This window comes from Leucoraja erinacea, chromosome 17 (genome assembly GCF_028641065.1).
Source record: "Leucoraja erinacea ecotype New England chromosome 17, Leri_hhj_1, whole genome shotgun sequence".
NCBI classification, from domain to species: Eukaryota; Metazoa; Chordata; class Chondrichthyes; order Rajiformes; family Rajidae; genus Leucoraja; species Leucoraja erinaceus.
This window is the reverse complement of record NC_073393.1, coordinates 40855984-40878043: the sequence shown is the minus strand read 5'-3', so window position 1 is coordinate 40878043 and position 22060 is coordinate 40855984. Positions and strand designations below refer to the sequence as shown.

The 22060-nt window shown below is 40.9% G+C and overlaps 1 protein-coding gene across 1 annotated transcript; it reads right to left on the bottom strand.

Annotated features, from left to right (window-relative positions):
- Positions 1–1721: 1721 nt before the first annotated feature.
- On the bottom strand, positions 1722–15605 carry map1lc3b (microtubule-associated protein 1 light chain 3 beta). Its single transcript, XM_055649043.1, has 4 exons — positions 15392–15605; positions 7426–7481; positions 5795–5901; positions 1722–4148 (listed from the first exon to the last, which is right to left on the bottom strand). Exons 1-4 carry the CDS (start codon positions 15429–15431, stop codon positions 3974–3976), a joined length of 378 nt encoding a protein of 125 aa, XP_055505018.1. The 5' UTR covers positions 15432–15605; the 3' UTR covers positions 1722–3973.
- Between the last annotated feature and the right edge of the window lie 6455 nt (positions 15606–22060).

Genomic DNA, 22060 nt, shown 5'->3' with positions numbered 1-22060 from the left:
TAACTTTTTCTTTCAGATGGTGGTGGGTATATGGAACAAGCTGCCAGATGAGATAGACAATAGACACTAGGTGCAGGAGTACGCCATTTGGCCCTTCGAGCCAGCACCACCATTCAATGTGATCATGGCTGATCATCTACAATCAGTACCCTGTTCTGTGAAGCTAGGTTAAAAAAAATTGAAACTTGAAAGATGCTTAAAATATGACAAGTATTTTAAATTATTGAAGATAAAAAGTATACACTTCTCTATGCAGTTCATTGTAGTAAACTGTATGCACAGGCACTTGAAGGGGAAGTGTTCTCTTTCTGCTTCAAACCATGTACCAGATATTTACCGTGTAATATTAAATGTCACAAGGAAACTTACAATAATAAATACCATAGCAATAAATACTAGAGTAATAGTTTAGTAGTTTTCGAGTTAGAGACATAGCACGGAAACAGGCCCTTCAGCCCACCCAATCCACACCGACCATTAGCTCACCTGCACACTAGTTTCATGTTATCCCACTTTCAGAGACAATTTACAGAAGCCAATTAATATATGGATTGAACAGGTTTGGAGGGATAGGGACCAAATGCAGGCGGATGAGACCAGTGTAGCTAGGACATGTTGGCCAGTGTGGGCAAGTTGGGGTGAAGAGCCTGCTTCCACACTTTATCACTCTGACTCTAACCAATGAACCTGCATGTCTTTGGAACATAGGAGGAAACCAGAGCACCCAGAGAAAATCCATGCTGTCACGGGGAAAACGTGCAGATGGTCAGGATCCAACCCAGGTCTCTGGCGCTGCAAGACAGCAGCTTTACCGCTGTGCTACTGTGCTGTTCAGTGCAAATGGCTGTTCGGCCCACCATGTTACTGCTTCCCTTTTGGGCAATCTACACCAATCCCATTTGTTTGTGTTAGGACCATATCCTTCTATGTCTTGCCTGCTTAAGTATGTCTAAATTTCTCAACCATATCTGACTTCATCATCTCCTCAGGCAGTGAGCTCCAGATATAAACTACTATTTAAAAACTCACTCCTCAAATCCTCTTTAAAACTTCTTTGTCTCACATTAAACTTGCGTCCTCTCATTTTCAATACCCCTACCATGGGAAAAATATAGACTTTTATCATATTGATGCCTCATAATTTTATTTATCTCCACAAGTTCATCCCTCAGCTTCCTTTGCTCTGGGGTAAAGAATTCCAGACTATCCAATCTCTTATCATAACCAAAGCCCTCCAAATTCAAGCAACATCCTGGTGAAACTGCCCTTCACTATCGCCAGCACAAACACATCTTTCCCATACTACTCAAAATGCAGCTGAACCAGTGTTTAAGTTGCAATGAAGCATTCCAACTTTTATATTCTGACCTATTCAGGCAAGCAAGCCAATTTGTGTAGCCACTTTCAGAGAATTATGAACCTGAACCCCCAAAGTTCTCTCTCTTCAACATGCCTTTACCCTCTACAATTTGACAGTACATGTCCTACCCCCAAAATGCTAGAGTCATTCAGTGGGACAGGCAGCATTTCAGGAGGGAAGGAATGGGTGACGTTTTGGGTCGACAGCTATCTGATATCCCAATGTTCATCATCTGACACCCGTCAAGATTATATTCAATATGTTATATTAGTGCAGTTGTTAATGACTTTTTTTTTTTATTAAGCAATAGGTTTTACTGTATTTACTTCCAAGAGCATTGGTGAAGAAAGCAAGAACCACAATCTTGTATTGTACTTTATTTTGAAAATGGCAAATGCATCTTTCCATTCAGGCACATAGCTCATCAGTATATCATACACAGTATATTTACAAGTTGTCAATTCAGGTTTCTCAACAGCAGATCCAAAGTAATACAATTAAAAAAAAGTTCTAATTTACAAATTACATAAATCTGTTTATGTACTATTTAAAATATACATTAGGTCAAGTGTCATTGAAGTACTTCAAATTTATGCAAAAAAAATAAAACAACAATTAAAAACTAAAACCAAGGCACCGTTGAACATTTTTGGATTTTTGTTGCATTCTGTTTTCAGAAACTGAACATAATAAAATCAGAATGAAGTCCACAGTGGAGACAGTGATACTGACAACAATGGAGTGTGTTGGACAATGGAGAAATAAGCCAGTAATCATCATTCTCATTAAATGCCTCATTCTTTAGTAGAGGTTTGGAATGTTAATTTAGTAACAGCACTATTTAATCTAAAAATAACACTGCACATTTAACCACTTTAGAAAAGTCTGAGCAGCCTGTAGCATCACATCAAGAATCCCAGAATGCAGCTGATGCTCCTCAAATGTCGACAGTACTAAGAGTTAAAATTTACAACTAAAAGACAGCAATTCTAGGCAATGTGGCCCATAAACATTCATGTTATTAACCTTTATAATGGTTCAGTGCCTACAAGTCCTTACAGCAAGGGAATTTGAGGATAGATAAAGCTGGTAATTACTACTCCAGGTATTTAACATAGGCAGGAAGAGCAGTGAATCAAGAAAGGCTACCTTGAGTATTTACACATTAACAAATAAAGGAATGCACATTTTAAATGTCATATTCTTATATTTTCAGGACTATTAGTCTTGAGAAATTCTGAATAATATTCTTTAAATACACTGTAAATATACTAATTTATATAACACTTTTAGGAAACAAATATTTAGATGCACATAAACAGATGAAAACACCAGTTGACTAGAATGCAATTTCACAATCAGGATGCCTGGTTACACCACATTCTCCGATTACCAAACACTCCTAAAATGGACAGATGCCAAATGCATGACAAATGGGGATGTTGGTATACAGTAGAGAAAGCAATCACCGGTTCATTTCCTGTTCAAAATCAAATAACAAGTGCATGCAGACATCAAAATATAGGGTTAAATTAATTTCAGTACTATAAACAAAAAGTTGTAATGACTTTAAAAAGTTTTAAAGACATTACACAGGATGGAATCGAAGGTTATGATTTGTATGCTGAATTCAAGACTATATATTATGCACTTTCAGAAGTTATTTCAGTTTTTATTCCAATAGTTTACCATAATTTCATCACAGACACATTCTGGATATAATTAGAATGCAGATTTAGAGGAGTAACTATTCAGTTAGTAAATCTTAGCACGAGCAGAGATAGTTGGAGATTAGTATATTTGTGAAAGTTTTTAATTTGACAAACAGTTATTCACAAACAAAGCTAGTTTTCACTTTTAATTTCTATGGATTGGTTATATTGAAGACTGTGGCTGAGAAATGGTTACATACTGCATCAAATTCTCTTTTTTAAGAAAATTGTGAAGGACTTTGAAAAATTAAGAAAATCGTCTTTTCTAATGTTAGAATCCAATGCAATGCATGAGTAATGTTAGAATCCAATGCAGTTCTTGGCTGCCTAATTATTAGCTCATTCATAAAGAATGGCACGCAACTCACCTATTAGCAGAAGGCACACTGCTCGATGAAATATTTCCACTGCTATTTAAAACCTCTTCCAAATATTTGAAATTGAATGCAGGTGATTAGTTAGAAAAGCAGCTGTTTTATGAGCAGGCTGTTTAAATGCTCTTAAAGAATTCATCTTTTGAAGCAACATAGGGTTGAGCGTATCAGACAATTCCTGATAATTTCATAAAGCAAAATTATCTGCTTGGTCATTTTGCTTTAAAAAGGCTACTCAAATTAAAAAAGTGTCTGCTAGCAATAAAATATACCTGTTAACCTCTGAACACGATTTGATTTTGGCTTAAAAGCAGACAGCTTATGTGAGAATATGGTAGTCAATTCTGAGAACCCAACAAGCAAAAGACTGCAGTTAGACCATCAGCTTTCAATTCCAATTCCAATTAATTTTATGTGATACCTCTTCTCATTCCTGATTGAGCTGGGCAAGCTGCCACATGTTTAGCAATGTTTTATGGCAGGGCACTACAGGAACATTGAGGGAGGTACCTCAAACCAGACTATGATTACAGTGCAGTGTCCATTCCAAAGGTTTCCTGGGAAGCATAGACCATGTAGAGGAAACCATCTTCATCCTTCTCACGTTCGTAAACCTCAGAAATGGGTGTAGAAACACTAACCATGCTGTGCCCATTCACCAACAGGAAAAAAGCCTGATTTGAATTTAACTGCAGACGTCTCCTAAAAAGTTAGAAATCAAAATTTCAAATTCTCGTAGTATTTAGGCAATAAATTCCCTAACAAACACACAAGCAAACTTAATTACCCCCAATGTTATTTGGAACAGGGCATGTTGTAATTTCAGTACATGAGAGACCACCAGTAACTTCCAGTTAAGAAGATTTGTGCAAAGTGATTACAGTTCTGCCTTTCCCACAGTACCCAAATAACCACATGGTGTCATTAATAGCATGGAAGATCCCATCCACAAGGCTTAATTGTGACAGCTGGCTTGAGCTTCTCTTCGCAGGTCCCTGCCTGCACAACTCTGAGGTTAACAATTAGACAAGGACAGAAAATTCTAGGACAAGATGATTAATATTTTTTCAAATCTCTATTAGCTTGCCCCTTTCTACATTTAATTTATTCTTGTCATTCACCCCTCCAGAGCTATCCAAATTCTTCCAATACTAATCACTTCAACACCATATATTTTGTTGACATTATGGAGTTTCCAGGATCTGGACATACTGTTCTTTCTTCCAATCATGCCATATAATATCTCCTTAGGTCATAAGTGATAGGAGTAGAATTAGGCCATTTGGCCCATCAAGTCTACTCTGCCATTCAATCGTGCTGATCTATCTCCCCCGCCAAACCCCATTCCCCTGCTTTCTCTCCATAATCTCTGACACCTGTGCTAATCAAGAATCTATCTATCTCTGCCTTAAAAATATCCACGGGCCTGGCCTCCACAGCCTTCTGTGGCAAAGAATTCCACAGATTCACCACCCTATAACTAAATACATTTCTCCTCTTCTTCTTCCTAAAAGAAGGTCCTTTTATTCTGAAGTTAGTTAGCTCATTACTGTTAGAATGCTCTTAAAGTAGTCTGGGATTTTAACACCATTAAAAGACAATGCACAAATGCATTACTTGGTAGCAGATTGTAGTCAATAAACCCATACAAAAGATATGGAAATCCAGAATATGAATATAGATATAATCAGTTAGGTAGATTTATCAAATGGAAACATATTTCTCACCTAATCCCAAACAATTGTGCAACCCAACTCTTTAATAAGCAAGGTGATTCTAACTGAAAAAGCAACTGAAAGCTATCTGCTCAAAAATTGGATGATTGGTTTTAGCATGTCTGATGGATCCCCCAGTGATTTTTGTCAGATTACATTTATGGCAATATGGTAATCTTTTGAATACATTGAAGAGACCTGTGCAATGAGAGAATCAACCCCTGTTAATGCAAATGTAACTCTGGATTAGTGACACTATTTACATTGTTCATAAATAAAATACTTAGAGCAGCAATCAAAGCAGATACATTTATTGAGTAAATTGTATGCCATAAAACAACAGATAAGCTCCAGATGACAGTAGTTGATAACTTTGCTACTTGTGTGTGCAAAAATAATTCCCTTCAGGATGCAGCAAAAGCAAATGACCGCCTTAAACCAGAAGGTACAAATTTACCCTCCGTTTCCAAATTCAACCACCATTCCCGAGCCGGACAAATGAGCCCATATTCCATTAAATTTATCAACATGATTCACATTTGTGTTGATTAAAAAATGGATGACTTTATGCACACTTTCAAACACAAAAATTAGCAAACTATTTCACATTGTGCATTTATACAAAAAGCTCACCGTATAATTTTGATCAGTTCGCTCATGTTCACATGGTCAGGGACAAGAAATTTGGTCTTATCCAACAACGGCAATTGTTTTTCTCCCTTGTACCTTTCAATTATGACCTAAAATTAAAAAAGAAATTAACCACAGTACAGTCCAGGAGACACGAGTTATGGCTTAGTGACAGTTGTCTCCAGCTTTTCTTTTTATTCTTGTGTAGGAAGGAACGACAGATGCTGGAGTAACTCAGCGGGACAGACAGCAGCTTTGGAGAGAAGGAATGGGTGATGTTTCAGGTCTGAAGAAGGGTCTTGACCCGATTCGTCACCCAATCCTTCTCTCCAGAAATACTGCCTGTCCCACTGAGTTACTCCAGCTTTGTGTCCATCTTCTTTTTATTCTTCTGTTGAATGTGGGTGGTTGATAAGGTCACTATATTTCCCTATCCATATTTACCCAGTAGATAGTGAATAGCCACTCTAAACTACTACTGCAGTCACCAATTCAACCTCCATTTATGAGCCTAAGCATGTCAACTAAAATAACGCTCCAGTCTCACATGAAATTTGCAACACACAATCAGAACTAGCTTAATCTGAGCAAAGTATTAAAATTATGTTCCTTCTGCCTTCTCATGTTCCTCTGCTGAATGGAAGAACTGTGGAGGAGCAAGCTTGTGCCATGCAGGCACCAATCTAGCTGTATGCTGCTGTTGGAGTTTGAAGCTTTGGTGAGTAGGAGGCCATCATCAGCACTGATTAGTGGAGTGGAATGTCGATTCTGGCTGAAAGGATTCCTAGTACATTTGATGTTATCATGGCACACGACTTATAATAAGTGCTATAATTCTATGGGGACTGGGAATATTTACTGCACTGACAGCTAAGTGAATCACCAGTATGGAGAGTCAGCCTTCCAGAAGGCACAGATGTCAGCACATCCGATCTCCCATTCTATTTCTGCACTGCACACCAAATCCAACAGTTTTGTGAGGTACTGATCAGAGGACCTGAATTTTCTATGCATCCGGCCCGGCAGCTTTATGCCAGCCATTCATTTCAACAGGGCCACCAATATTCACTAAAAAGCAAAGTCAAGCACTCCCAAAACAAAATTGATGAGGAAAATATGGTTTAAATTTTTTTATAAAGTGTATTTCATTTCATTACGTTTTTCCAATTGTTACCAAAAAGAATTGCAGCATGTTCCACAAAGTGACTACACCAGCAAGGATGTTGGGACAGACACAGCTGCACCAGTGAAGTGCAATTCTGGGCATCCCACACAAGGCAAACATGAGATGAAGGTCGAGTCTGACTCAATTACAAGGACCAGAAGGACTGTTGCAGCAGCAGAAGGTGAAACTAATGACAGGAGAAACTAATGACAGTCATTGCAAGTTGCCAGATTCTCCCAATTCGCTAATCCTTCTCAGCCTTCTCTGGACAACAAAACACAAGATATTCCAAATTCCACACATTGGCCCAGTAGATCCTAACCTGCCTGCAAGGAGACCGTTTTAGCCTCTGTCTATTGTGTCCACATAAGAGCACTGCCACAAAGTTAATGATCATTCTCTTCCATTTCTCTGCTGCTGTATTATTTTGGAATAAAAATTATAATTTCATTTCACCCAATGTACTCACTGGAATTTTGTTGGGATGTTGCTCTCGAATAAGGCGCACATCTTCCACTCTCTGCTCTGCAAAACAGAATGATGTTAAAACATAAGACTGGGTAAATCTCAAATTAGGGATTATGTTATAAAATGTCATATTCCCCCCACCTGCACGGTCTCCCCCCCCCCCCCCCCCCCCCCCCGACATGGCATCTGTGGCACAGAAGAAACATACAGCAAATACAAAAAAAGACGCACCATCATTTTCAATTGAGGCATAACAATTCCCATATACAGTACATTTACATAGAACCATATTTAATAACAGGATTTAAAAATTATTAACTATCAACTCAGATATTTTGTTCCCCCAAAACCAGCAGATTAAATAAAAGTGTGTGCTGCCAGTTTTCCCACCAGTTGTCATCGATGGACCCCTCACCCATCTCTCTTTTTCTCATAGCTATTGCTTCCTTTCCTGCCTAGTCCTCATTTTTCACCCATCCAACCAACACATCATCCTCTAACATGATCCAACCACTAGTCACATCTTCCCATTTCCACCCTTTTCTACCTTCCACAGCGATGGCTCCCTCCACAACACCTTGGTTCACTCATCCCTGCCCATCCAAACTACCCCTTTCTCCTGCTTGTACACTGTGTTTCTGAATAACTTCTATAAAGCACACAAGCCAAGCACAAAATCTTGGGGGGGGGGGGGGGGGGTGATATTCAAGTCTGTCATGACATGGAGTACCATTAAACTATTTTAGAATTGTTTCCAAATGTTACAAGCACAATTAAAAAGGGAAAACCTGCATTAGCAAAGCACTTTGTTTTACAAAACCATTATGGGATTCACAGATGCAAGGATAGCAGATATATAGCCAAAGGAGAAATCTGAAGCAGTAAGGCAGTGAATTTTAAAGGTCACTTGATTGTGACATGAAAAAAAGAGGCAACTAAAAGGATACTTCCTTACAGCAGAATACACCAGAGGCCAGATTTAAATGGAAGCTGGAGACATTCTCCTGCGATGAGGGATTGGAGTAAGACTGAAATATTGATCAGGGGAGTATTGAAACCCAACAAATTTAAACTATTAAGTGCAGGATGGTCTTGGCAGTAAAGGAACCCGGGCTGAATTCTGGGTGTCAGTATGGTCACTGAGCATCCCGAGAAGACAAACAGTAGTTGTTTTCCTTGTTTAAGTCCGATCAGACAATGGTTAAAAGTCAGTGAAGACCAGATACAATCACATCTTGTTGCAAACTTGATTGAATAAAAAGGATCACCTTTCTGTTTGACTGGAATGGGGTACCAGGAAAGCGAAATTGGGGAAAATACAATTCTGGAAGAGTGCATTCAAAATAGAATGGATGGAAAGAACAACCACCCAGGAAACATATCACCGCAAACATAGCTACCAAGTTTGGAGGTTGAATGTGCACTTGCAAAGTTTTTTATCCAACCTATATAATGTGAATACAGAAATAAAAATCTGCTTTAAACGTTTTTGCTGGAAATGCAACATCTGGAAATATAACTTTTCAATGCATCAATATCCAACATGTCTCATCTACATTATTACTATCTAACATTAATACTTCTATTGAATTGATCAAAAGATAAGGCATGGAGACAGGCCCTTCAGCCTACTGAATCCATGCCAAACACCATTCACACTAGTTCTGTTATACCACTTTCCACACACATTAAGGGCAATTTAGAGGCCACCAACCTAAAAACCTGCACTTTTGGGGGATGTGGGAGGAAACAAGAGCACAGGAGAATGTGCAAACTCCAAACTGATAGCACACAAGATCAGGATCAAACCCAGTATCTCAGACAGTAGCTCTGTGCTGCCCACTATTGACTGTGTTTATCCTGTAGGACAATGCCCTTTGTTTGTTCTTCCTCTCTGGTTTGCTTGGGGTGGGAACTTTTTCAAGGCATAGATGGACCACATCATTGTGGGTTTTATTCCTTAACATCTCTTCTGCATTATCACTTATTATATCCTTATATGTTAGCCACTGCCAGTATATATCAATGCACATTCATTTCAGTGTATTTATCCAATCGTTCGCAGCTAACATTCTCCTCAATCCTTCAGTATTTATTTCCTTCGTTTCTATTTAAGAACCCCAGCTCAGATTGATCCACACCACTTTCAGATTTGATACCTCTAATTTTCTCATTTATAGAACTTGTATTAAAGATCTACAATTTTTTTGCCTTTTTAATTCCTTCCCTTTTTATACTTCATCCATAATCTATATCTCCGAGCCAAGGATGTTTACTTCATGCACTGCGTTCATTCTTCATTTATGACCCTATACCAATAGCCTTTCCTTTTTTTTGTAAGCCAGCATCTGCAGTTCCCTGTTTCTAGTCTTTCCAAATATTAAATATCGTTGCAACCAACCATCTGGCAATCCAAGAACCCCTTCACCTGTATTCATCCATCGGGATGAAGTGATGTATTCACCCACATGCCTTATCCTGCCCCTACTCTCTACCAGCTTTAGTCCCTACCTGCTCCACCACAATCAAACTGAAGTGTCCCAACCCAAAACATTATCTCTCCCTGTTGGCCAGAGATTTCCTGACCCGCCGAGTTATTCCAGCACTGGGTCTTTTTTGTAATCAGCATTTGCATTTACTTGTTTCTCCAGTTCCTAGTTTTATTCATCTTGCAGCCACATTTCCAAGAGGTCAACTTGATAAGACATTTACTTCTCATAATGGCTTTAGTTCATTTATATTGAAAAAGTACCAAGATACAGCACCTACATTTTTGCCACTTTTTTCAGACAACCAGACGCTCAGGGTTATTCCTGTGGATTGCGTGCAGGTACTCGGCAACGATCACTAAAATCGCATTATTTTGTTCCCCCATGACAAACACAATGTTGTGCACTGGATTAGAAGGAGAGCACGTGAATCATTACTTCACCTGGAAAGAGTGTTCTGATTTGGGCATGGTGAGGGCATAAAAGGACAGGTTGCATTTCCAGTGGTTGTAAGGGAAAGTGTGGTGCGACAGGGAATGATTAAAAGGGAACGGGGAGTGAGAGCTTCAAAATGCTGAAAGATGATGAACATGGGCAACAGTTCATGCAATTAGCAGCAATTGCAAAGGATGATCCTCTTTAACATGGAAGCTGGTGAAGTAGGTTAAACATCTCCATCTCTCGAGACAGAGGGAGTAAGAGCAGAGCTGCAGAATTTAGATTAAGTTTGTCATGTGATCTAGCCACCACTAAAACAGTCATCCCTAATAACATGTTTATTCAAGAAAGAAAAGCACTTGCAATTTAAATTTGTCAAATTTCATTTTGCCCAATTTCCTAATAAAAGAAATTAGGCAACTAGTTCCTCAACCTCCTCACATCCAATGGCACTACACTTCCTATTTTAAGTTACAGAATATAGTATGAAAACAAGTCCTTCAGCTCATCTTGTCCATGCTGACCAGGTTGGTCTACTGGGTTAGTCCTGCATTTGGCCCATAGCCTCTAAACACTTCCCTTATGCCACCCCCCTCAGCCTCCTAAGCTCCAGAGAAGATAGTTACAGTCTATGCAACATCTCCCTATAATTCAAGCCTGTAGGTCAAGGTAACATCCAGGTGAATATAATTTCTACAGCTGGACAACCAGATTGCATACAGGTGTTTTTCACCACGAATTGTACAGCTGCATTATGCCCCAACTTTTCTACACGATGCACATCTCTGAAGATCTTTCCTGGTCCAAGAACACTGATGCAATTATAAAGAAAACACATCAGCACCTCTGCTTCTTGAGAAGATTACAGAGAGTCGGTATGTCAAGGAGGACTCTCTCTAACTTCTATAGGTGCACAGTAGAGAGCATGCTGACCAGTTGCATCCTGGCTTGGTTCGGCAACTTGAGCGCCCAGGAGCAGAAAAGACTACAAAAAGCAGTAAACACTGCCCAGTCCATCATTGGCTCCGACCACCCTACCATCGAGGGGATCAATCACAGGAGCTGCCTGAAAAAGGCTGGCAGCATCATCAAGGACCCACACTATCCTGGCCACACACACATCTCCCCGCTAGCTTCAGCCTGAAGACTGCAACGTCCAGGTTCAGAAATAGCTACTTCCCCATAGCCATCAGGCTATTAAACTCAACTCAAACAAAACTGGGAACATTAATAAACCATTATCTGTTTATTTGCGCCTTTTCTGTTTATTTCTTCATGTGTGTATATTTATATAATGGTATATGGACACACCGATCTGTTCTGTATTCATGCCTACTATGTTCTGTTGTGCTGAAGCAAAGCAAGAATTTCATTGTTCTATCTGGGACACATGACAATAAACTCTCTTGAATCTTGAAATGAAAGCAAGCAGGTCAAATGCTGTTTTCATCACTGTCCACTGATTTGGCAGTTGCAGTACAGCAGTGCACCTGTGCTCCCAGATCTCCATTCTGCAACATCAGTTAAATTACATTTACCCTTCCTTGGTCCACTTTCACCAACTGATTTAGATCCCCTTCCTCACAGTAGATAACAAACAACAGTGAACCCCAGCACCAGCTCCTGGAGCATTCAACTGGTCACAGGCCTCCAATCAGAAAACCAACCCTCCTCAATGACCATTTGACTTTTTTCTCCATACCAATTTTGAATGCAATTGGCTAGTTCATTTGGTCAGCCCCTGGGGATTTATTCACCTTAATGCATTTTAAAATGTGCCAATTCCTCCTCTTTGGTCGTTCGTATTTGATCCAAGACATCACAATTTGTGCACCTTAATTCCCTAGTTTCCACGATCTTCTCTTCAGTAAAAGCAGATGAGAAACATTAATCTCCCCTATCTCTTGTGGCTCTGCTGATCATTAAAGGGACCTTTCTTTTGCTAGTCACCCTTTTAATATAGCAATAGAATCTCTTCAAATTTTCCTTTATCTTGCCCACGAGCTCCGTCCTCTTCTTGCCCTTCTGACTGCCCTCATTAAGTGTACTCCTCTACTACTTGCCCTCATTACTCAGAGAAGTTCACTTGATACCAATGGCCTCGTTTTTCCTCACTTTTGAAAATTTTTCACTTGTCAGCCACCCCCTTACCTGCAAGCATTCTTCAGAATCAGAATGTTTTATTGTCATTGCATGTGTCACATACAACGAGATTACTGTGTCTTCCATGTCAACCTCTGCAAATTTCCCAGCAAATTATTCCAAAATCTGACATGCGTCTTATTTTCTTACCAGAGCCTCAACATCTTTCATTGACCAGGGTTTGCTAAACTTGCACTCCGTGGATTTATATTTGTAGCATAACGTATATTGAAATACATTCATACCTACTAAAAAATTGGTTGTAGATCATAATGGCAGCTGCAAAATTATCCTATGGATTAATATCAAAATAGCAATATGTAGATAACTGTCAAAGTTTGATGCAATCAATAAAAGGAAGAACTTGATCTCCATTCATTGTTGTAATGTATTCCAACTGTTACATTTTGCTTTTGAAGCCTCAAAGAATGGAAGATGTGCTTTCCTCACGTCTACAAGAATCTATTATGCCAACTACTTTCAAAGCACAGTTCCTCGGGCAGTGGGCATTTCCATCACACCTTTCTTTAACTACAGCCAAGCCCAAAAGCTAAATAAAAGCCACAAGTATAACTTAAAACATACACAAGAAACTGGATAGGCCAAACAATATACTAGACATGATTGACTGGAATGCATAGTATGGAATAGCTTTCAGTTTCTGTTTTTAATTATGTGTACAGTGAAAAGCTTTTGTGTGCTAACAAGTCAGCGGAAAGACAATACATGATTACAATCAAATCATTCACAGTGTAGATACACAAGGGAATAACGTGCAATGTAAAGCCAGTAAAGTATCGTCCGAGGGTCACCAATGCGGCAGATAGTAGTTCAGCACTTCTTTCTAGTTGTGGTAGTGTAGAATTATTTTCAAAAATTGTGTGGTGTGGTACTAGCATAGTTGACGAATGAGCAAAACTAAGTACTTCTGGAAATATGTAATAAACTCAAATTGATTATCAACTGGTTTTTCTTAAAATTCTATTTACGAATTTAGCATTTAGCAGCTTTAGTTGTCAAATTAAGGCAAGACGATTATTTCTCAAGCTAGTAATATACCCAATTACAAAATTGCAAACGGAGAAGATTATTTCTTTCAAGTTAACAAAATGCCCAATTAAAAAATTGCAAAATAAAGTGCATGTTAACTCCCATTATATTGCAATTTGTTGTTCAAACTGATATGGGGCTGGAACAGAGTGGAAGTGAATACTTCTGTATGCTGAAGGACACCAGTTTAGGATACACAATATCAGTTTCCTCAATATATACTGATAACACATAGCTCAATGTCACTATATCTCTCAACCATTCCACCCTTAGAAATGGCAAGATTGTTTATTTGACAAACATGTGGCGAGAATAAATCTGATCCAAATATTGGGAAGACCAAATTCTCATCTATACTTCACAGAAACAATTCCTAACAACTTGCCTTGGTTGCTGCAACAGAACAAGATTGTTCATAACTTTGCAATTATATATGACCATGGCAACCTTCAGACTTCATGACCGAGAAATAAAAGAAGAAAATGCTGAGCAGGCAAGGCAGAATCTGTGGATAAACAGTGAGAGCTTTGAATTGATACGGTTTAGGTCAATGTGGACGGTCACTGTCTTCACCTTAAACACTGCTTATTCCTCTTTGGTAGCCCCAATATTTCCTCTTGTTTATTTTACTTTCCAGCATCTGTAACACTTAGCCTTTTTAAAACACCAAGACTACCTACTTCACTTCCACAGCCTTCAATCCTGTAGATACTGAAGATAGACACAAAATGCTGGAGTAACTCAGTGGGACAGGCAACAACTTTCGAGAGAAGGAATGGGGGACGTCTCGGGTCGAGAAGGGTCTTCTTCAAACTGAAGAAGGGTCTCGACCTGAAAAGTCAGCCATTCCTTCTCTCCAGAGATGCTGCCTGTCTCGCTGAGTTACTCCAACTTTTTGTGTCTATCTTCAGTTTAAACCAGCATCTGAAGTTCTTTCTTATACACTTTAATCCTGTAGATTGGTGTGTAGCTGAAATCAAATGGCCACAAACTAACTCGAAGCTGGTCGTATTTATGCCATCCAAATTATACAGGCCCTTGATTACACAAACCTCAACACTAAAGCAAAACATTCATTCTTTCAAATTAGTTCCATCATCTATTATTTATATCCATGACTTCAGTTGCTAAAAGTCTAAATTGATCCCTAAAATGCCCCATCTATTCGAGGATATCGCTCAAAATCATTTTACGCCAAGCCTTCTTATCACACAACCATTTTTTTTGCTAATACTCCTTACGTTAGGTGACAATATGTTTACCAATTCCATTCGTCTCTTCCCCGCCGAATCATCTGCTAATCAAGCCCTCTTTATCTCGATCCATCTTTCACTTGGCAGCTCTTACCCCGCCGATTTCCCCATCACCTCTTTGTACCAGTTCTCTCCCCTCTATTTCATTAGTCTAAAGAAAGGTCCCGACCTCAAAACGTCCTCTGCCCATTGCCCTCCCCAGACGCTGCCCGACCTGCCGAGTTACTCCAACACGGTTTTGCTCAGGTTTACTGGGCCTGCTGTCTTTGAACCCATTTAACCCCACGTCTGGACCCAGGCAACGTAGGGCCTGGCCTGTAGAAGTCCGGGCGGGGGATGTTTTGCACTCCTCCTCCTCTCCCCGCCCCTCTCCTCTCTCCAGTCCCTTCCCCCGCGCTCCCCTCTGCGGATAAAAATAGCCGTTAAGTCAACCGCAATAACAAAAGCCGCACCAATAGTGACACGGTAAGTAATGCCCGTAATCAAGGCAGAGGAGGCGAGCGGGGCCGTCTCTCCCCGCTGTTGCCGGGCCCGCTCCCGGGCCTCTCGCCGCTGTAGGCCGGAGCCCCCACTCCCCCCCGGGCCCAGGACCTACCGAAAGTCCGCCTCTGCTTGAAGCTTTTCTCTGACGGCATCTTAACGGAGACTCCCTTTGTTTCTTTGTTTGACGGCAGCGACTTTGAGGCGCCGCAAGTCCTTTCCCCGTGGGGTTGGTTATGATGTGGTGTCGAGGAAGGCGGCGTTGACTCTCCCGCTGCTGCTGCTGCCGCTCTCCACTGACTGCCCGCCCGTCCGGCCGCCGCCTCACAGCGTCCGCATTTAACGGCGCACTGCTCCCGCCCTCCCACCACCGCCGCCCGCGCCCATTGGCTCCGCCGCTGATTGACATCCCAATCAGCCAACCGCCCCTGTGGCGGAAGCCCTGCCTTTTTTGAATAATGTGGGCCTCTGATTGGTCGGTTCCGCGGAATCGTCTCTAATCTACCCGGTGACTCTTTGTGATTGGTTGGAGTCGATGCCCAGCAACCCACAACAGTCCGTGATTGGCTGAGCCGTCCACCAATGCAGGAAGGAAGTGCAGATGCTGCTTTACACCCAAGATAAAGACCAAATGCTGGAGGAACTTGTTTCACACAAAGGGTGATGGATGTATGGAACAAGCTGCCAGAGGAGGTAGTTGAGGCAGGGACATTCTTGCTATTGAGGGAGTGCAACGTAGGTTCACCAGGTTAATTCCCGGATTGGCAGGACAGTCATATGGTTAAAGAATGGGTCGACCGGTCGACAAAACATCAATGATTTAGATGAAGGGATTCATTAGCAAATTTGCAGATAACACAAAGCTGGGTGGCAGTGTGAACTGTGAGGAGGATGCTATGAGAATGCAGGGTGACTTGGACAGGTTGGGGGAGTGGGCAGATGCATGGCAGATGAAGTTTAATGTGGATAAATGTGAGGTTATCCACTTTGGTATCAAAAACAGGAAGGCAGATTACTATCTAAATGGCGTCAAGTCGGGAAAAGGGGAAGTACAACGGGATCGGGGGTGCTTGTTCATCAGTCTATGAAAGTAAGCATGCAGGTACAGCAGGCAGTGAAGAAAGGAAATGGCATGCTGGCCTTTATAACAAGAGGAGTCGAGTATATACACTACTCAACAATGTACCTCGGTGACTGCCATTCACCCCCCCCTTCCCCCCGGACACTCCTCCCACAGGAAAAACACTATGACTGTATGCATGTAAATAGATTTATTCATTGAAATCATATTCTATTTTGCTATTCCAGGGAGATGCTAACTGCATTTCGTTGTCTCTGTACTGTACACTGACAATGACAATTAAAGTTGAATCTGAAGCTGAATAGAAGCAAAGAGGTCCTTCTGCAGTTGTACAGAACCCTAGTGAGACCACACCTGGAGTATTGTGTGCAGTTTTGATCCCCTAATTTGAGGAAGGACATTCTTGCTATTGAGGGAGTGCAGCGTAGGCTTACAAGGTTAATTCACGGGATGGAGGGACTGTCATATGCTGAGAGAATGGAGCGGCTGGGCTTGTACACTCTGAAGTTTAGAAGGTTGAGTGGGGATCTTCTTGAAACATATAAGATTGTTAAGGGTTTGGACACGCTAGAGGCACGAAACATTTCCCGATGTTGGGGGAGTCCAGAACCAGGGGCCACAGTTTAAGAATAAGGAGTAAACCATTTAGAACGGAGACGAGGAAACACTTTTACTCACAGAGAGTTGTGAGTCTGTGGAATTGTCTGCCTCAGAGGACGGTGGAGGCCTGTTCTCTGGATACTTTCAAGAAAGAGCTAGATAGGGCTCGTAAAGATAGCTCGTAAGGGTGATATGGGGAAAAGGCAGGAACGGGGTACTGATTGAGGATGATCAGCCATGATCACATTGAATGGCGGTGCTGGCTCGAAGGGCCGAATGGCCTGCACCTATTGTCTATTGACTGGGCTTGTATTTACTGGAATTTAGAAGGATGAAAGAGGATCTTATAGAAATATATAACATTATTAAGGGATTATACGCTAGATGCAGGAAACATGTTCCCGGTGTTGAGGAAGTCCAGAACCAGAGGCCACAGTTTAAGAATAAGGGGTAGGCCATTTAGAACGGAGATGAGGAAAAACTTTTTCACGCAAGGCAGTGGAGGCCGATTCACTGGATGCATTCAAAAGAGAGTTAGAGAGAGCACTTGGGGTTAGCGGAATCAATGGGGTATGGGGAGAAGGCAGGAACGGGGTACTGATTGTGGATGATCAGCCATGATCACATTGAATGGGCCTACTCCTGCAACTATTTTCTATGTCTATGACTATCCCAAAGTTTCAAAAGCAGTTAGACAGGTACAGGTGGGACTAGTGTAGAAGGGACATGTTGGCCGGTGTGGGCAAGTTGGGCCGAAGTCCTGTTTCCACATTGTATCACCCTGTGAAACTATAACTCAGCAGGTCAGGCAGCATCTCTGGAGTAGATAGACACGACATCCTGGAATAATTCAGCAGATCAGGCAGCATCTTTGGAGAGTAGGAATGAGTGATGTTTCGGGTTGAGACCTTTCTTCAAACTGAGAATCAGGCGAGATAAGGAAGTGTTCATAAGGAATAAGAGTAGAATTAGGCCATTCGGCCCATCCTCCACGCCACCTTTCAATCATCGCTCCCTCATAACCTAATTCTCCTGCCTTCTCAACATAACCTCTGACATCTGTACTAATCAAGAATCTATCTCTTGTTAGGTGTGAAAACGAGACATCAAAAGAATCAAAATCAAGGAAAAGGTAGAATTGTAGAAATATAACAAGTATATACAGTGCCCTCCATAATGTTTGGGACAAAAACCCATCATTTATTTATTTGCCTCTGTACTCCACAAATTGAGATTTGTAATTTAAAAAAAATCACATGTGATTAAAATGCACATTGTCAGATTTTAATAAAGGCCATTTTTATTTCACCATGTAGAAATTACAGCAGTGTTTATACATAGTCCCCCCATTTTGGGGCACAGCAAAGTCATGTAAATGAAAATAGTCATGTTTAATATTTTGTTGCATATTCTTTGCGTGCAATGACTGCTTGAAGTCTGTGATTCGTGGACATCACCAGTTGCTGGGTGTCTTCTCTGGTGATGCTCTACCAGGCCTGTATTGCAGCCATCTTTACCTTATGCTTGTTTTGGGGGCTAGTCCCCTTCAGTTTTCTCTTCAGCATATAAAAGGCATGCTCAATTGTGTTCAGATTGGGTGATTGACTTGGCCACTCAAGTCTTGACCATTTTTTTACCTTTGAAAAACTCCTTTGTTGCTTTAGCAGTATGTTTGGGATCATTGTCTTGCTGTTGAATGAATCATCAGCCAATGAGTTTTTATGCATTTGTTTGAACTTGAGCAGATAGGATGCGTCTTCAGAATTCATTATGCTACTACCATCAGCAGTTGTATCATCAATGAAGATAAGTGAGCCAGTACCTTCAGCAGCCACACATGCCCAGGCCATAACACCCCCACCACCGTGTTTCACAGATGAGATGGTATGTTTTGGACCTTGGGCAGTTCCTTCTCTCCTCAGCACTTGCTCTTGCCATCACTCTGATATGTTAATCTTCGTCTCATTTGTCTACAAGACGTTTTTTTTCCAGAACTGTGGTTAGTCTTTTAAGTACTTCTTGGCAAACTGTAGCCTGGCCATCCTATTATTGCGGCTAACCAGTGGTTTGCATCTTGCAGTGTAGCCTCTGTATTTCTGTTCATGAAATCTTCTGCGGACAGTGGTCATTGACAAATCCACACCTGACTCCTGAAGAGTGTTTCTGATCTGTCGGACAGGTGTTTGGCGATTTGTCTTTATTATAGAGATAATTCTTCTGTCATCAGCTGTGGAGGTCTTTCTTGGCCTGCCAGTCCCTTTGCGATTCGTAAGCTCACCAGTGCTCTCTTTCTTCTTAATGATAATAAACAATAGACAATAGACGTTCCAAATAGTTGAATTTGGTAGGCCTAAGGTTTGGCTGATGTCTCTAACAGTTTTATTCTTGTTTCTCAGTCTCATAATGGCTTCTTTGACTTTCCTTGGCACAACTTTGGTCCTCATGTTGATAAACAGTAATAAAAGTTTCCAAAGGTGAGAGAAAGACTGGAGGAAAGACTAGGTGCTGAGAGCTCTCTTATACCTGCATTAAGGAGGCAATTAAACACACCTGAGCAATTATAAATACCTGTGAAGCCATGTGTCACAAACATTATGGTGCCCTGAAATGGGAGGACTATGTATAAACATAGTTGTAATATCTACATGGTAAAACCAAAATGTGTAAAAATGGCCTTTATTAAAATCTGACAATGTACACTTTAACCATGTGATTTTTTTTTCTTTTATAAATCTTAAATTGTGGAGTACAGAGGCAAATAAATAAATAATGGGTCTTTGTCCCAAACATTATGGTGGGCACTGTACCTGTTAGCCAGGAGAAGGTGACAATGATGCATACAAAAAAGGGTCTCAAAGCGGAATGTCAGCTATTCCCTTTCTCCAGAGATGTTGCCTGTCCCACTGAGTTACTCCATCATTCTGTGTCTATCTGTGTAAACCAGCATCTTTCCTTCCTAACTAGAGATAACATCCTACACATCCTACTTCCTTCCGACCAGAGGGGAGTGGGGGGGGGGGGGGGGGGGGGGGGGGGGGGTGAGGAAGAGGGAACACAAGGATTATTTGAAGTTAGAGATGTCAATATTCATAAGGCTGCCCCGTCATCCAGTGGAACAGTTCTCGGATTCCAGAAGTAAACAAGCGGGTGTCGCAAGGAGGGCGGAACAGCAACTCTAGCACGGCGCAGACAGCTCACACTCACCCGGTCTCATGCACGCAGTTATCAGTACAATTTGCCACTTACATTTCAATCGTGAGCACTTCTCAGAGATTTGGTTAAAATTGGTGAAAATTCAAAATTATAATTTCAAACCAATCAATACAAGACTGTAATTGCAGTTTTAATAGCCTGTAAACATATTGCAAGAAGATAAACAGAAAAAGCTTAAGTAACTCAGCGGGACAGGCAGCATATATAGAGAGAAGGAATGGGTGACGTTTCGGGTCGAGACACTAATTTAGACTGAAATCTCGACCCATTCCTTCTCTCCAGCAATGCTGCCTGTCCCGCTGAATTACTACAGCATTTTGTGTCTATCTTTAGTGTAAAGCAGCATCTGCAGCTCCTTCCTAAACATGTTGCAAGAATAGTTTTACTTTCCGGGCAATACTAAGTTGTCACTTTTCACAAGGACAGGCATCTTTGTTTAACTCGCCTCTCCGCTACCTAATTTAAATGCAGAATTATGATACTTTGTTTCCAAAATCTTCAATTCCCGATTTAACATTATGATAGTCCCCATTTTAGCACGATTATCATAAATGTCTGGCACTATTTACCAGTTAAGTAAGTATATGTTTTACACGATAGCGCTAAATTGTAATATTACACTATAATTACAATCATGATTAAAATACTGGAATAGAGGGAAAAAAAGGTTGGATCTGCTTCAGGAGTTAACGTCTCAGATCGATAGCCTTGAACCACAACAAGCAAACACGCCGTTTCAAGTTACAGGGAAGAGGGAGGCAGGGAGAGAACAAAGGGAACAAAGAAAGTGGAGCAAGAGAGACTAAGGGACTAGGGGGACTTCAAATGTCGGCCTTTCTATCCTGGTTTCCAACCCTTACCATTCCCTGCAACTTTAATTTCTCGTTTTTCTGAACGGCGATGAAAGGTCTTTGATGAGAAATGTTTCTGTTGAGATGCTGGGCCCTTTTGACCCCGGAGAGCAGGATGTTGAAGAGTAAGATTGTAAAGTTATACAAAATCAACAAGGTGATACAAGGGAACTGCCGGTGCTACTTTACAAAAATAAGACACAAAGTTCTGGAGTAATTCAGAAGGTCAGGCAGCATCCCTGAACAATATGGATAGGTGACGTTTCTTGGGTCGGGAGCCTTCAAGGTGAACGATCAGTCTTTTTCTCCAGAGTAGTTAAGTCCAAAGCTAGAACGCTAAGGTTTAATGTGAGAGAGGAATGATTTAAAGGGGGCCCAAGATACATTTTTTTCACACAGAGGGTGATAGGAGGGAGCTGCCGGAGAAAGTGGTAAAGGTGGATAGGAACGTTTTAAAGGCTAGCTGAAGTAGGCAAGTTGGTCGGCATGGACAAGTGGGGCTGAATGACCCGTTCCAATGTTGTACAAGTCTAAAATATCTGTATGGCTATTAAATTCTTTCAGATAATAAAGTTGTAAATTGAGATGTTTTACCACGTTATCAACATTGTCATCCAATTAATTGATATAGATGACAAACAACAACAGGCCTAGCACTGATCGCCGCAGTACACCACTGGTCTCAGGCCTTCATCTGACTTGGGGGCCGTCCCAACATTTTCCTTTGAAATAATTTGTCAATCTGAACAGAATCTAATAATGTAATTTTATTAATAAACCAACTGAATTAAATGAATCAAAATTCTTGTAAAACTACTGTTAACCTTTTTGATTGAAACAAATTAATCTGAAATCAACCCTCAGCATCGGTTTCAAAATGACATACCTATCACTGAAGGATCCAAAGACACACAACATACTGGATGGAGTAACTCAGCAGGACAGGCAGCATCTCTGGGTAGACAGAATGGGTTACGTTTCGGGTCGAGACCCATCTTCATACTGAATCAGGGTTTGGCCATGTCGGGAGAGATTGAAG